The sequence below is a fragment of the Podarcis liolepis genome (genome assembly GCF_965112155.1).
Source record: "Podarcis liolepis genome assembly, chromosome: 1".
Taxonomy (NCBI): domain Eukaryota; kingdom Metazoa; phylum Chordata; class Lepidosauria; order Squamata; family Lacertidae; genus Podarcis; species Podarcis liolepis.
In genome coordinates, this window is record NC_139554.1 from 78,864,075 (window position 1) to 78,876,208 (window position 12,134).

Genomic DNA, 12,134 nt, shown 5'->3' on the forward strand with positions numbered 1-12,134 from the left:
CGCAATTTCTGTTCTCATCCTGAAGCAAAGTTCTTAACCCGAGGTACTATTTCTGGGTTAGCAGAGTCTGTAACCTGAAGCGTATGTAACCTGAAGCGTATGTAACCCGAGGTACCACTGTATTAAAATTGCACCCATTACCATCAAGTGAAGGGGGGAGGAAATACCCACTTGCAGAAGATCATTAAATCCAGAGTTTAACGTTACAGAACTGTATCTTGGCAGTGCCCTACGCTGGCTTTGAACATGGCTGCCTATGTTAGGCAGCCAATTCAGAAATGCTTTCAAGAGTAACCCCAGCCATGACTACCAAAGTGTCTGGTTAGATTCTGTACACCTTGGCAAGAGAATCAGAATCAGCTGTGTGCACTATCTGGGCTTTAAGAACAAGAAAAGAATTTCTCCCTCACATGAAAGCTAGAGCCTAGATAACTGCAATTGGGCAGGAGGAGTCAAATGCATAAGGTGCTGTCAACAATGTGCATGTGCAGTGGGGAAAAGATTATGTACAAAGCTTACGAAAATACGTTACACGAGCACAGCTGCTGCTTTGACACAGCAGAAATTATGCACATAATACAGGAATGGTGTGATGATACACTTTACATTACAAAATCACCGACAATCCCCACCCCTTCCCAAAAGTCTGCCACTCTTCTAACATTGAAGGATGGGTAGGAGGGAACAGGTGAGAATATCAAACATTTGAGGTACAAATGTAATTACAATCATCATTGCAGTATCTCTCTCAGTCCTGCAGTGTGAGCAGCTTTTAAAGAAAGACCAGTCTTTATTTATCCCAAAAGTAAATGTATCCTACAAGAAGTGTATCTTCAGAGAAAAGTCACAGGAAAGACAAGTTTGTGTTTTATGGCCAGCATGATCGTATTATGCTGATGGCAGATAAATTGGAATTTCATCCTATCCAAGTCTTGAAATACATCGTCTGGCCATGGTAGAGGGACTGGGTGAGGCAGGCCAAACCTATACAAGTTCAAGATGATAATGGACAGCGCAGGTAGTGTGGCCTGGAGCTAGAATGAGCAAGGAACACCTGTTCTTCACTGCTGACACCTTGGGGTGCTCTTCAGCCAATTGCTTAATGGTTGGAGATGGCCAGGAGTGCTTTGCCACTGCTTCTCCTTGCAAGAAGGATGTCTTCATTTTTGTCCTGTTCAGGTTTCCCTTTGTCATCTCAAGGGTTGGTTATTGGAAATGGAAGATGCAAAGGGGGACACCTTTAGTGACTGCTCAAGCTTTGCAGTCTACTTTCTGAGAGTCAGGGGTTGCCAGGAGCACATTACACCAGGTCTCTACCAACCACACAGCATCTCTGTGTTTCACAAGCACAACTATTGTAAGCTGCCATGGAGGCCCAGGGCCAGGATGGTAGGAGAAAAATGTTAAAGATGAATAAATGCATTTCAACATGCTGGTTTTGACCTACCCCCTGCCCCCACATGAATTAGACCATATGTACATCCCCTGGCACCTAATCTGAATTCCAGTTTGGAAATTTGTTGACGTGTCCCTGAGAAAGAAACCTGTTCAAATCATTTGACCCCAATTTTTTAAAAAAACCTTTTCCCCCCTGGGGCAACCAGGGATTTCCTCCCTTCTTGAAATTGGTGCCTTCCTGTTTATCCTTCCAATGTGCCTTGATATCATATTTCAAATGCCACCCTAATCTTTGAGATCAGCTGGTTATAATTTCCGTAGCAAAGTTTATGCAATAAGGGCATTAAGAGAGGTAATTATGGAGGGTCACCTTAAAATTCTCTCTTCTCTTTTCCCAGCAATTCCAAGCTTGAATATTTTTCAGGGATAGACATAATTAAGTTAGGATTAAAGAGGCAAGGGCATTTTTAAATTCTGGGATGGCCTATTTATTTTCTTAAGATTCTTTCAAACATCAGTTGCATTTGGTTTTAATCTGCTATTGCTTTCAACTGTTGTGATGCTCATGCTTGATCATTTCTGCAGCTTTCTTAATTGATTTCTGATTGTTTCATTCTGACGATGTCATCATTTTAATAAGCAAAGCATCATGGGATTCATAAGGATATAGGACTACCTTCCTACCATCACTGTTCTCCTTGGCACATAGCAAAGCTTCCACTTGAAAGGAACTTTTCACACTTTTCTTAAGAGTCCTTGGGACACCTGAGCTCAATGAATCCAGATGTCTCTCTTTTTGATGGTTCTGTCCAGTTGCTAAAGCCAGCCCTACTGTGGTATTTGGTTGCACAGAAGGCAAATTAAGCAGCTGTCTAGCTTTATCAAATGGGGTGGAGAATAATCTCCCTTCCAATCTATGTAAAACGTATTAACAACAGAATTGCTCAGGCCTTAGCAAAGCGATAAATGTTCACTCTTGATGGAGTTTGCCAAGGTTCAGGAGGCCGAAAAGGAAAGTGCTTTCTTGATAAACTCCAAATGTCAAATGGGCTTATGTTCAACATAAAGTTACCCTTTTAATATCAGCATTTCTGCTCTTTCATGGTTAAAGTTGAGCAGGCTTGACATCCTCAGAGAATTGCTTAAAAAAAAGAAAGAAAAAGAGTTAAAGCTTGAGTGGCCTCTAATGCTTTTCAGATCATTAGCGCTTGTGTTTTCCATTTTGCTTTATGAAGTGTGTATAGCTAAGCCAAGCAGCAAATTCTTCAACAGCGAAAGAGCTCTAGATACAAAGCCACGTGCCTTTAAATTGGGTGGCAGAATGGCTTGGGAGAATGGAGTAGGGTTAGGGTACCCATTTTACTGATATTCCTTTCCTCAAAATTTTACTAAAATCACATATTTGCTTATTTTAAGCCAGCTCAATGACCGATTTTCATGATACTTTGTCATTAAAAACAAAACGGTTTTGTTTTTTTCTTGATTTTTCCCTTTCCCAGCAACCCTGCATCCCCCTGAATGGCAAGCAAAGGGCCTGCTATCTATGGACCGCTTGGATTGACATGTGATTCATGTGCTCAAAATGGCAATGGAACATCTGCTCTGATGAGAAAGCATCTAAGTGATGCTGCTGCTATCACTGGGAGGGGGGGCATCAGGATTAAACAGCATTACATGGTAGTCTAGATCATGCTTTGATGGTCATCTCTGACCATGCTGGACACTTTGTGGTTAATGCTACCAAGCCTATTGTAAGTTGCTTGGATATCTATTCTGTAACAAGCAGCAGACAAGTTTAAATGAATGATGCCACCAGGGCAACAAACAAACAAACCAGCGTAGCCTATGTTACTCTGAGGTCTAATTTATGGTAGCATGAGGTGCAAGAAGTAGGTTTGCTTTAGGCATCTGACAAAAGAAGCTAGGAACAGGGAACCTGGAGTCCTCCAAATGTTGCTGGACTGCAATTCCCGTCACCTATGATCGTGGACCATGCTGGTGGGGCTGCTGGGAGTTGGAGTCCCAATGATTTCTGGAGGGCCACAGGTTCCCTATTCCTGTAATAGGCTACAATAGTTGGTCTCCTGCTGCTCTTTGTAGCAATAGGCAAACATGACTACTCTTCTAGAATTGGAACCATGGATGGAGATGCATTTGATGATGGTTCCATGAAGTTATGATCTTAAGCTCATTTATGCTGGAATCTCTGAATCGAACGGGATTTTCCTGCCAAAAAATGTGACAAATATAAAACTGTGATCTCAATCATGCCTATTTCAAAGCAAGATCTATTAAATTCAGTGGCTCTAACCTCCAAGTAGATGCATTTAAGATCTAAGTGGAGTCAAATGGATATAGATATCTATAGATACACACACACACACACACACACACACACACACGTACACAAAGCTTTCCCCCTTGACCCTCGGGGCTGGAGGAAGGCCGCATGGGACTCTTAATTCCTAGTAAAAAAAACAAATTTACTAAATGACTGGTTCTCCAAGCTGGTGATTTTAGAGTGATGGAGGCAAAAGGCCACCCTATTTGTCAGCAAGCTACTTCAGGGCAGTCCCTTGTACTTGAATGGCTTCCTCTCTTACGGGTTTCAGTTGTCTGAAGCTTTTCCAAGGCTTGTGTGGTTCCATTTGGCAACTGAACATCCCCCCCCTTTCCTGTTGCTGCAACTCCATTTTGTGAAGAATATTTGGAGAAAAAATAAGTTTTCGTTCCTAGCTATAATGAACTCCATTTGCCAACAGTATCTGCCTACTGATAGAGTTTAGGCACCAAGTTGGATTATTCACAGCAAGGTGCAAGCATGCCTTAGCTTCGCCGAAGTGGGTGCCACATGGACACAGGCTTCCTCAAGGTGGCCAACATCTGGTTCCAATGCGTGATGCCCATCCCACCTGCAGCTGGGCCTATGACAACATGGCCAATGTTTTCAGCTCTCCCGTCTTCACAACACTCTGCGACAGTCACCCGAAGAGACAGTTCCTGCAAGGACACAAGCGGATATTAGCAAAATTCCATTGACCCAATTTTTACCACCATCAGATGTAGTTTGAGAAGTGGCTGTAGGTACCCTTGAAAAGCACTCTTAATTTTCCACTACTGATTATATATAGAATTCACATTCTGAATTCATGTCCTCATTCCATTCAGAAAAGTAACAATGCAGCACAATGAGATCTGGCAACAATGCAGAATTGCCCAACTGGATCTCAAAATCAACCCTGGGGCTGGAAGTATGCTGGGCCTGAAAAACTTGAGGGGGAAAGACAACACCTTGATTTTTGGTGCAGCATCACTTAGGAGGACACCAAAATGCTCCTTCCAATATCAGAACCACCATATGGGAATGCTTAGCCTCGTAGCCCTCCACTATGAGTTATTAAGGAATGCAACATTTCACTAGCCATCAGCAACAGCTAGTTTCTTTCCTGTTTGACAAGTAAGCCCTAAGGGCCTTTCAGGCACCTGTAAAATTTGTGTGCAATGAAACATTACTTCTCTTTCCCTTACATATTAGTACAACTTCGAGAACCTTTGCCCTAACCCCCATGAATTTGCATCATCCTCAAGAAGGGACAGGAGAAGCCACAGCAGTCGGCCTTTGCTTGGTCGTTATGGTAACCCATCCTTTTTCTTGTCTCCTTTGAAGATGATTTCGTTAGATATGTTATATTAGCTCCCAGCACCGAAGCTTCTGAATGACTGAAAAGCAAATGAAATTATATATTCGGCCTTGCAGGTGATGCAATGATTGTGTTTACATCTCCTGTACTGGTTTTTCTTTCCCAGGGTTTAATTTGAAAGTCTCTGCCTTGAATGCCAAAAACCTTGTGGGCGGAATCTATCACCAATCAAGAAAAGCTTCTGAACGGTGAAAGATTCATTAAAATTATAGATGTCAGCCGCAGTGAGGAAGAAATGAGTGCTACATTCTTATTATGACTTAGCTGGATACTGTTGTCTACTAATGATTTTGTCTGGGTTAATCTGAAGGCCACCTTTGCTGCCCAGTAAAAGACAACATAGCATGTTAACAAGAACAAAGAAAATGCAGGACAATACATGACATGGTTAGTTAAGAGATTTCTCCATCACCAATACATGTTTGGTTTGTTTCCTCTGGACTAAACAAACAAATTAACCCTCACCATTCAGATCACCAGTGTTGGCAAAAGGGCAATGTCTAACCCTTGAAGAAGGCTCTTGCCCTGGGCATGCCAGTTTATATCCCGTTTAATTTCATGTTCATTAGGATGTCCTCAGCCACAGCCAGCCCTTCATCACTTGGGTGAGCTTCTAAGATGAACAGAGCTAACATAAGTTGACGATGAAGAGAATCTCTCTCTGTACTGTTTTCCTAGAATTTCATTCCGAAGAGAAGTATCTGCATCACCTAAGGCTTTGTCATTAACATTTGTGAATGGTACCATTTGAAGCAGGTTTGTATTTTCAGGAGCATGGATTGTGAAGGGAAGGAGCTTTAACCCTTTGCCCCAGCCATGGGCCCAGTTGGAAATGCCCTCTCCCCCACCATGCCTGCTATTCACAGAGGATTCCTATGACTGTGAGTGGTGAGAGGTTCCAGGAGCAAAACTGCCAGGTTTAGGTTCTTTTGGATGAGAGTGCCCTGGAGACTTCAAAAGTTTGCTTTATTTATAAGTGGAGCATAGTGGAGGCAAGCCATTGGAGCGGGTGGCCATCATATTGTGGGAAGGAATTCCACAGTGTAACTACGTGTTGTGTGAAGAAGCACCTTCTTTGTCCATCCACTTTTAATGGCTGGCAAAAAAATCTGGATTCGACCAGTGACATGTGTGCACACAAGTGGACCGGCATGAGACAAAGCAGATGGAATCATTACGGGCACAGCTGTCACACACCAAAATGACTTGTGAACTGGGCTTGAGATGAAATTGCTTCTAGCCTTTTCCAGTAGGCAGACCTTCACAGTAAGATTCTAGGATTAACCAAGGAATAGTTGGACTGAATTTTATGAGCCCTTTAACATTTTTTGGTGTATTTCATAGCCGGGCAGGCTGATCCTATGAACTGGTAGGAGAGGGTAAGTTTCCCCTGGGTGCTCTTGGTGTGAACTGTATGCCTGACGCTATAGACTGTGCTCTTAGCAATGCAGTAGCTCAATGGATGGTGCTGTAATCGTCCCTGTGAACCTGGAGGCTCTTACCTGTAGAACAATTGCTGGCACTGAGAAAATCATGGCTTCATTAAACACTGGGTTTGTGTCATCTCTCTTTGTCGCAGTCTTCTTCTTACTGATCTTTCTCCCGTCTTGCAGCAAGTACACTTTGACAAAAGGATCTGATAGGATGGTAAGAAGAGGATGGTTTTTACTGGGTCCCCGGGGGAAATTGTTTCTTGTATGCAGACTTAACCTCTGAAAAGATGTAGTATCTGAAGCTGGTGCTACTTTCAGTAAAACACACCGCTATATTATTTAACAGCAGGTGTTTGTACAGGCAAGACCTTCATATATGGGACTTAACTTTTTTTTTAGCTTAGTTTAGTTTTAAAGGGCTATAATCCACTCACAACATTTTGGAGAGCAAGGTAATATCCACAGGAAAAACATACAAGTTAGAAGGACTGGTCATGTGCTCTTCACTTTTGATAACCAAGAGAAATCCACTTAATTAAAACTGGAAGCTAATTGATCACTTCTGAGGCTCTTCAAAGAGAATCACCCCCTACAGATATTCAGCTTCTGCTGATGGTTATTCAAGAAGCCCAAATAGGATGCCTAAGAGGGAGACTGTGGAACAGTTGATTACTACCCTGCTGAGGCAACTCAGAAGTTTTAAAATATTAGATGAAATTTGTTTTCAGTGGGTCTGCCCTGGATGCTATGATGAAGCCAGCTTAAAGGTGAATATGTCTGAGTCTGTGCACCTTAAGGTGCCTTACTTTCCCCTCTGAGTGGCATAACCTCACCACATGCAGCTGAAACTATAGGGCAGGCCCTCTAGAATCGCAGATTGGCACCAAGACAGATTTGATTCCCAGCTCATCTCCTCCTAACAACTAACCACTAAGAACAAGGAATGCCCAGAGCTTGACAGCAGTCTCTAGGAGAGCACTAAAGAAGACACTGAGGTCCAAACTAAATGCCATGGGGGAGACAATGCATAATGAATGCATTTATGTCTCTCTCTCTACATTTCTTTCAATTGGCCCAATTGTAAGGAACAATTGGGACTGTGACCACAGGGTGGGCTAACCATTTCTCCCCACACCATTTTCACAATAAAAATTGTGATCACAGGCATGACTAATTTACCCACTGTGGACTAAGGCAACATCTTCACACTCTATCCAGTCACAGCTGCAGGGCAGGGCGGAGGAGCTTTGCAAAACTGTTTACTGACCTGCAGTCATTTTCCCATTGGTCCACACAAGATTCTTGGCCTTAACCACAACTACTGTCAACCGCTCTGCCGTTGGGAGATAGCTAAGAGAAAGCAGAATTTCACCCACTGAATCAGTTGCCTGCAGGGAATAAGAAGGAGACAGGTGACTGCTCATTAAATGGCCTTATAACAAAATGAATGGTAGAGATTACTACTCTAGCTCAAGGCAGTGGGGAACATTAGAAAGCAACTGAGCTATATAAAAAGGTAGCATTTGAGGGCAAATGCCCTCAACATTTGAGGGCCAATTCAGTCAATTTTGATGGTTGCCAAGGGCACCGCTATCCGAAGGGGCTGAATATCCTTGCCCCATCCATTCTCCAGAACCCTACTGCCCTCTGCCCTGCTACAATAAGCTACCTTGTTCATGTCCTGTAGATACAGCCATGCATTGAAGGGCCTGATGGAGAGATCCAAGTCTGACAACTTCAGCTCAGCGACTCCAGTGCTGATGTTCCTTTCGTCTTCATCTATGCCAAAGATGGAAAACCTCAAGCTGTTTTCTTCGAGTGCAGAAGGGTCCAAGGGGATTGAAAACCTCTCATCGAAGAAGACTGAGTAGGCAGTCCTTTGGATCTGCACAGATAAAAAGGAAGCACAGGAGAGGGTTGAAATGCCAGGTGAGGAAAAAACACAGGAACATAGGAAGCTGCTATATGTGCAGACGTGAATGGCACAGGGATATCAGTTGACAGAAGGCCAGCAAAATACATTCTTGAGAAAGCTTCTGCTCCTGGAAACACAGAGGCTGTGCACACACTATACCTTCAAAGGATATTCAAAGCACATTCTTTCCCTCCAAGAATACTGTTAAGAACTGCTGGGAATTGTAACTCCATGGGGGGTAAACTATAGTGCCGAGTAGTGTGTACACAGCCTAACACACTTTCAACAGATCAGCATCTCTGAAGATTCACAGTTTCAAAGCCCAGCAAATGGACAGGAACTCTGGAACGACACATTCAAACACCACACATATATCATAATATCACAAATGGACGGATTTGGTAACTGGTGCAGAATCAACAATCAAGTTTTTCAGTTTTCTTTTCCCTTCCCCCTCATTTTTCACCTTTATGGCAGTGAAATTTCTAAAGCGAGAGGGTAGCTGAATAGGATTTCCACTCCACTCCACATCTAGGTGAAGCAGAATGAATGTACAAAATAAAAGCAACTGTTTTCTTTTTCTTCCACTTCCGTCCTCATTTTATCCTCACAATAACCTCACGACTTGGACCTTTGCAAATGCAGTGAGATTTATGGTTCAGCAGATATTTAAACTCAGGTTTCCCTTGGGTCTCCTCTAACCACTATACCACATAGTCTCTATGTGCAAATGTGCTTAATTTATTCTAGTTGCAAGATTTGGTTCTTTCCCCCAGCTCTGTTCTAGAAATACAGGCATTAATATAACTTATCTGAGAAGACAAACAAGCAGTTATTTGGGTGCCAGTGTCAATCTGTGCTACCTAAGGACCTGTGCCCTTCAACTATTTGCCTAGGATACACTTCCTCTGTTTCTGCCTCTTGGGATGTCCCACGTGCTCTTGATCTGCACTGATGACTTTCCAACTACGTATTGATCTTCTTCAGGTTCCATGCTGTCAGGTCTCCTTTTATACATATCACCTGCTGCTGCCAGCTGAGCACCACTGCTGTCCTGTTCTCTCAGGGACACCTTCCACACACTCAGGTAGAAGGGAACTCCCAAGCAACCGGCTCGCTCCATGTGCAAAATCCGTAACATTGGTTTCTGTCGGTGATTCCTCTCTGAATAATGTGTTTCGTGCACTTTGCTGATTAGAGCATTTTCCTTGTGCCCACTTTCAGAGCATTTGCACTGCACAATTCATGATTTAGCTGCTTAAGCAATAATAATACAGTTTCTGAAATACGGAATCTTGTGCCCAGAATGGCTCCCTAAGGCACAGCCAATCATTACATGCAGGCAGACACACATTGTCATAACGTAGACACTGGCCAGGAGATGCTGGCTGGGTTAACTTACTTCTGAGGGATGCCCTCAAACCTCTCAGCCACATTGGCCATGTTTGCGTGGTTTAAATGTGAATAAACAGACAGCTGGTCCCTGCTGCTTTAAAATCCCCACTTCGCTCTTAGCTGCTACCCTGGGAGCAACAAACAGCAAGGTTTGGCTTTACTGTCTGAGCTGAGGCACACATTTTGTTTCTCCTCAAACAAACCACAAACCTCTGTTCAGAGCCCATGAAAAGCTAATAATAATTTATAATTATTTGTACCCTGCCCATCCAGCTGGGCCTCCCCAGCTAAACCCTGTCGTTGTTGTTCCTGGAGGTGGCAAAGTCAGGAGATGGGAAGATGGCACCTTCTTCATGCAGAAATCCCCTCTTCAACGCAACCATTAAGAGTGCAGGAGCCTTGCCCCCCCCCTTATCACGGGGGCCTTGCAACTTGAAGACATCCAATGCAAAATAGGAATGGGTCAGGTTTTCTCATGTTCTGAGTGCCTCCCCATGATCTGACCCTCTCCCCCTCACAAGATGCTAGTTATACTGTCCCAAAAATGGTGGGGGGGGGGGCGGGGGGAATGCCTTAGATAGTGGGTAAAAGTAACACAGCCCTCACTTCCTGTTTCCACTTGAAACCTGCCATTTGGGGTTGAAGGACATTATACAGAAAGGGAGAGTTCTCTGTGGGCAATGCCAGATTTTCCTAGTATGAATTGCCACCAAAAGAGTTAAGATTAGTTGGAAACAGAACAAGCCAAACAAAAACGATACTGCTGTGTACACCCTAGACCTTTAAAATACATTTGAAGCACAATTATTTTCCTCAAAGTATTATGGGCAGTTTGCCCCCCCCCCCACAAAATTACAATCTCCAGCAACCATTTAAAGGCATGGCGCATACAGGGAGAGGAGGACCCTGTGGAAAACCTTCCTATAAAGAAATCTTGCACCCTGTTTGTAGTAACCGATAGCCCTTACTTCTCTACATGACTTCAGACTCAGAGACAAAGCAGTAAGAAGGCATTTGCTGCTTACACAGACAAAGAGGCGGCACATTTTGTGGTCTTGCGGAAATGAAAATGGCTGTTGCCCTCTCCCCACCCCAAGCAGCCAGCTCATGCAAGTTTCTCCACACAGTCATGCCCCCAAAGAGAATAGCATCTGCATAAAAAGGAGGGCAGCACTTGCTTGTGTGAGCCAGGCTTTAAAGATACATAAAGGCAGGATCTGTGGATTTCATCTCACCCAGGGATTTATTTGGGGCTCTTGGACTTTCTTTTTCCAGGCTGCATCCCAAATGACTTTTTAGTGCACATGAGCAGAGAACAGGAAACGAGCAATGAAAGGATAATCTGCATGCCTGGGAGAAGACATGGAAGCTTTGAGCTGGCTTAAGGGTGGTGGTGGGGCTTGCCCTAGAAGCACATTTTTCTGGGAAATGACCACATCATGTTTTCATGTGTCTTAGGACAGAGGAAGGAATGTGCAAGGAGAAGCAGAAGCCTCTCTCTAGGCTGGCTAGGAACAAGAGCTACCTTCCATCTTCAATATTTCTGCCAAAGGGGAGTTTCTGTGGGCGCCACTTACAATCTCTGGGAGCTTGGCAAGTGTGAGAAGAGCTGTGCCAGATGAACTGATTAGTAGCTATATAGATGCAGGACAAAGGGCAGGAACACAGACATCCCCACTGCTTCACACATTCAGAACAGTGCCTCCTCCATATTTGCACTGAGGGTTGGAACTCCCTCCCAGGGGAAAGCTATTCCACCCCATCTGTCAGCCTTCCAGGAAAAAGGCTGTGCTGTTCCCACGGGCATTCAAAATCCTCTTGAGTTTAAAGGGATCCCCCTTCCTGACTGCTCTCTTTTCTTTCTTATGGCTTTTGGTTTTTGTTTACTGCCACTGCCTAATTGATTAATTAGTTGCTGGTTGGCTGCTTCTTGTGCTTCAGTTTGTATTAATAGGTATTTTGTGTTTAAATACTGTCAGCTGCCTTGAATATCGTTTTGCTTCAAAAAAGGAAAGACAGGATATACGCATTTTAAAATAAAGTAAGAAAAATATTTGTGTGTGTGTGTGTGTGTGAGTGAGAGAGAGAGAGAGAGAGAGAGAGAGAGAGAGAGAGAGATCAGTGATGAGATCCCTCACTTCTTTTCCTTTGCTTAAAGAAAAAGCTATGGGGAGAGGCTGACTTGGATTGTGTCCACAGCTCTAGGGAAGGGGGCTAACCCCTTCCCCCCTGCACCATTTCCCCTATTTGAATCACCCCTTTCCAACTGCTGCAGAGAAGGGAAAGACAGGG

The 12,134-nt window shown here is 43.7% G+C and overlaps 1 protein-coding gene across 2 annotated transcripts in view; it reads right to left on the reverse strand.

The window, feature by feature from the left end:
* Positions 1-585: 585 nt before the first annotated feature.
* The window catches only part of SYT12 (synaptotagmin 12), a 53,330-nt gene continuing 41,781 nt past the window's right edge, over positions 586-12,134 (reverse strand). For both annotated transcript variants that reach the window (XM_083480919.1, XM_083480920.1), the window contains exons 6-9: positions 8,202-8,417; positions 7,800-7,920; positions 6,602-6,735; positions 586-4,398 (exon numbers count right to left, since the gene is read on the reverse strand). In XM_083480919.1, coding sequence (XP_083337045.1) covers positions 4,225-4,398; positions 6,602-6,735; positions 7,800-7,920; positions 8,202-8,417 — 645 coding nt within the window. In that variant the 3' untranslated portion in view covers positions 586-4,224. The remainder of the gene's footprint in view (positions 4,399-6,601; positions 6,736-7,799; positions 7,921-8,201; positions 8,418-12,134) is intronic.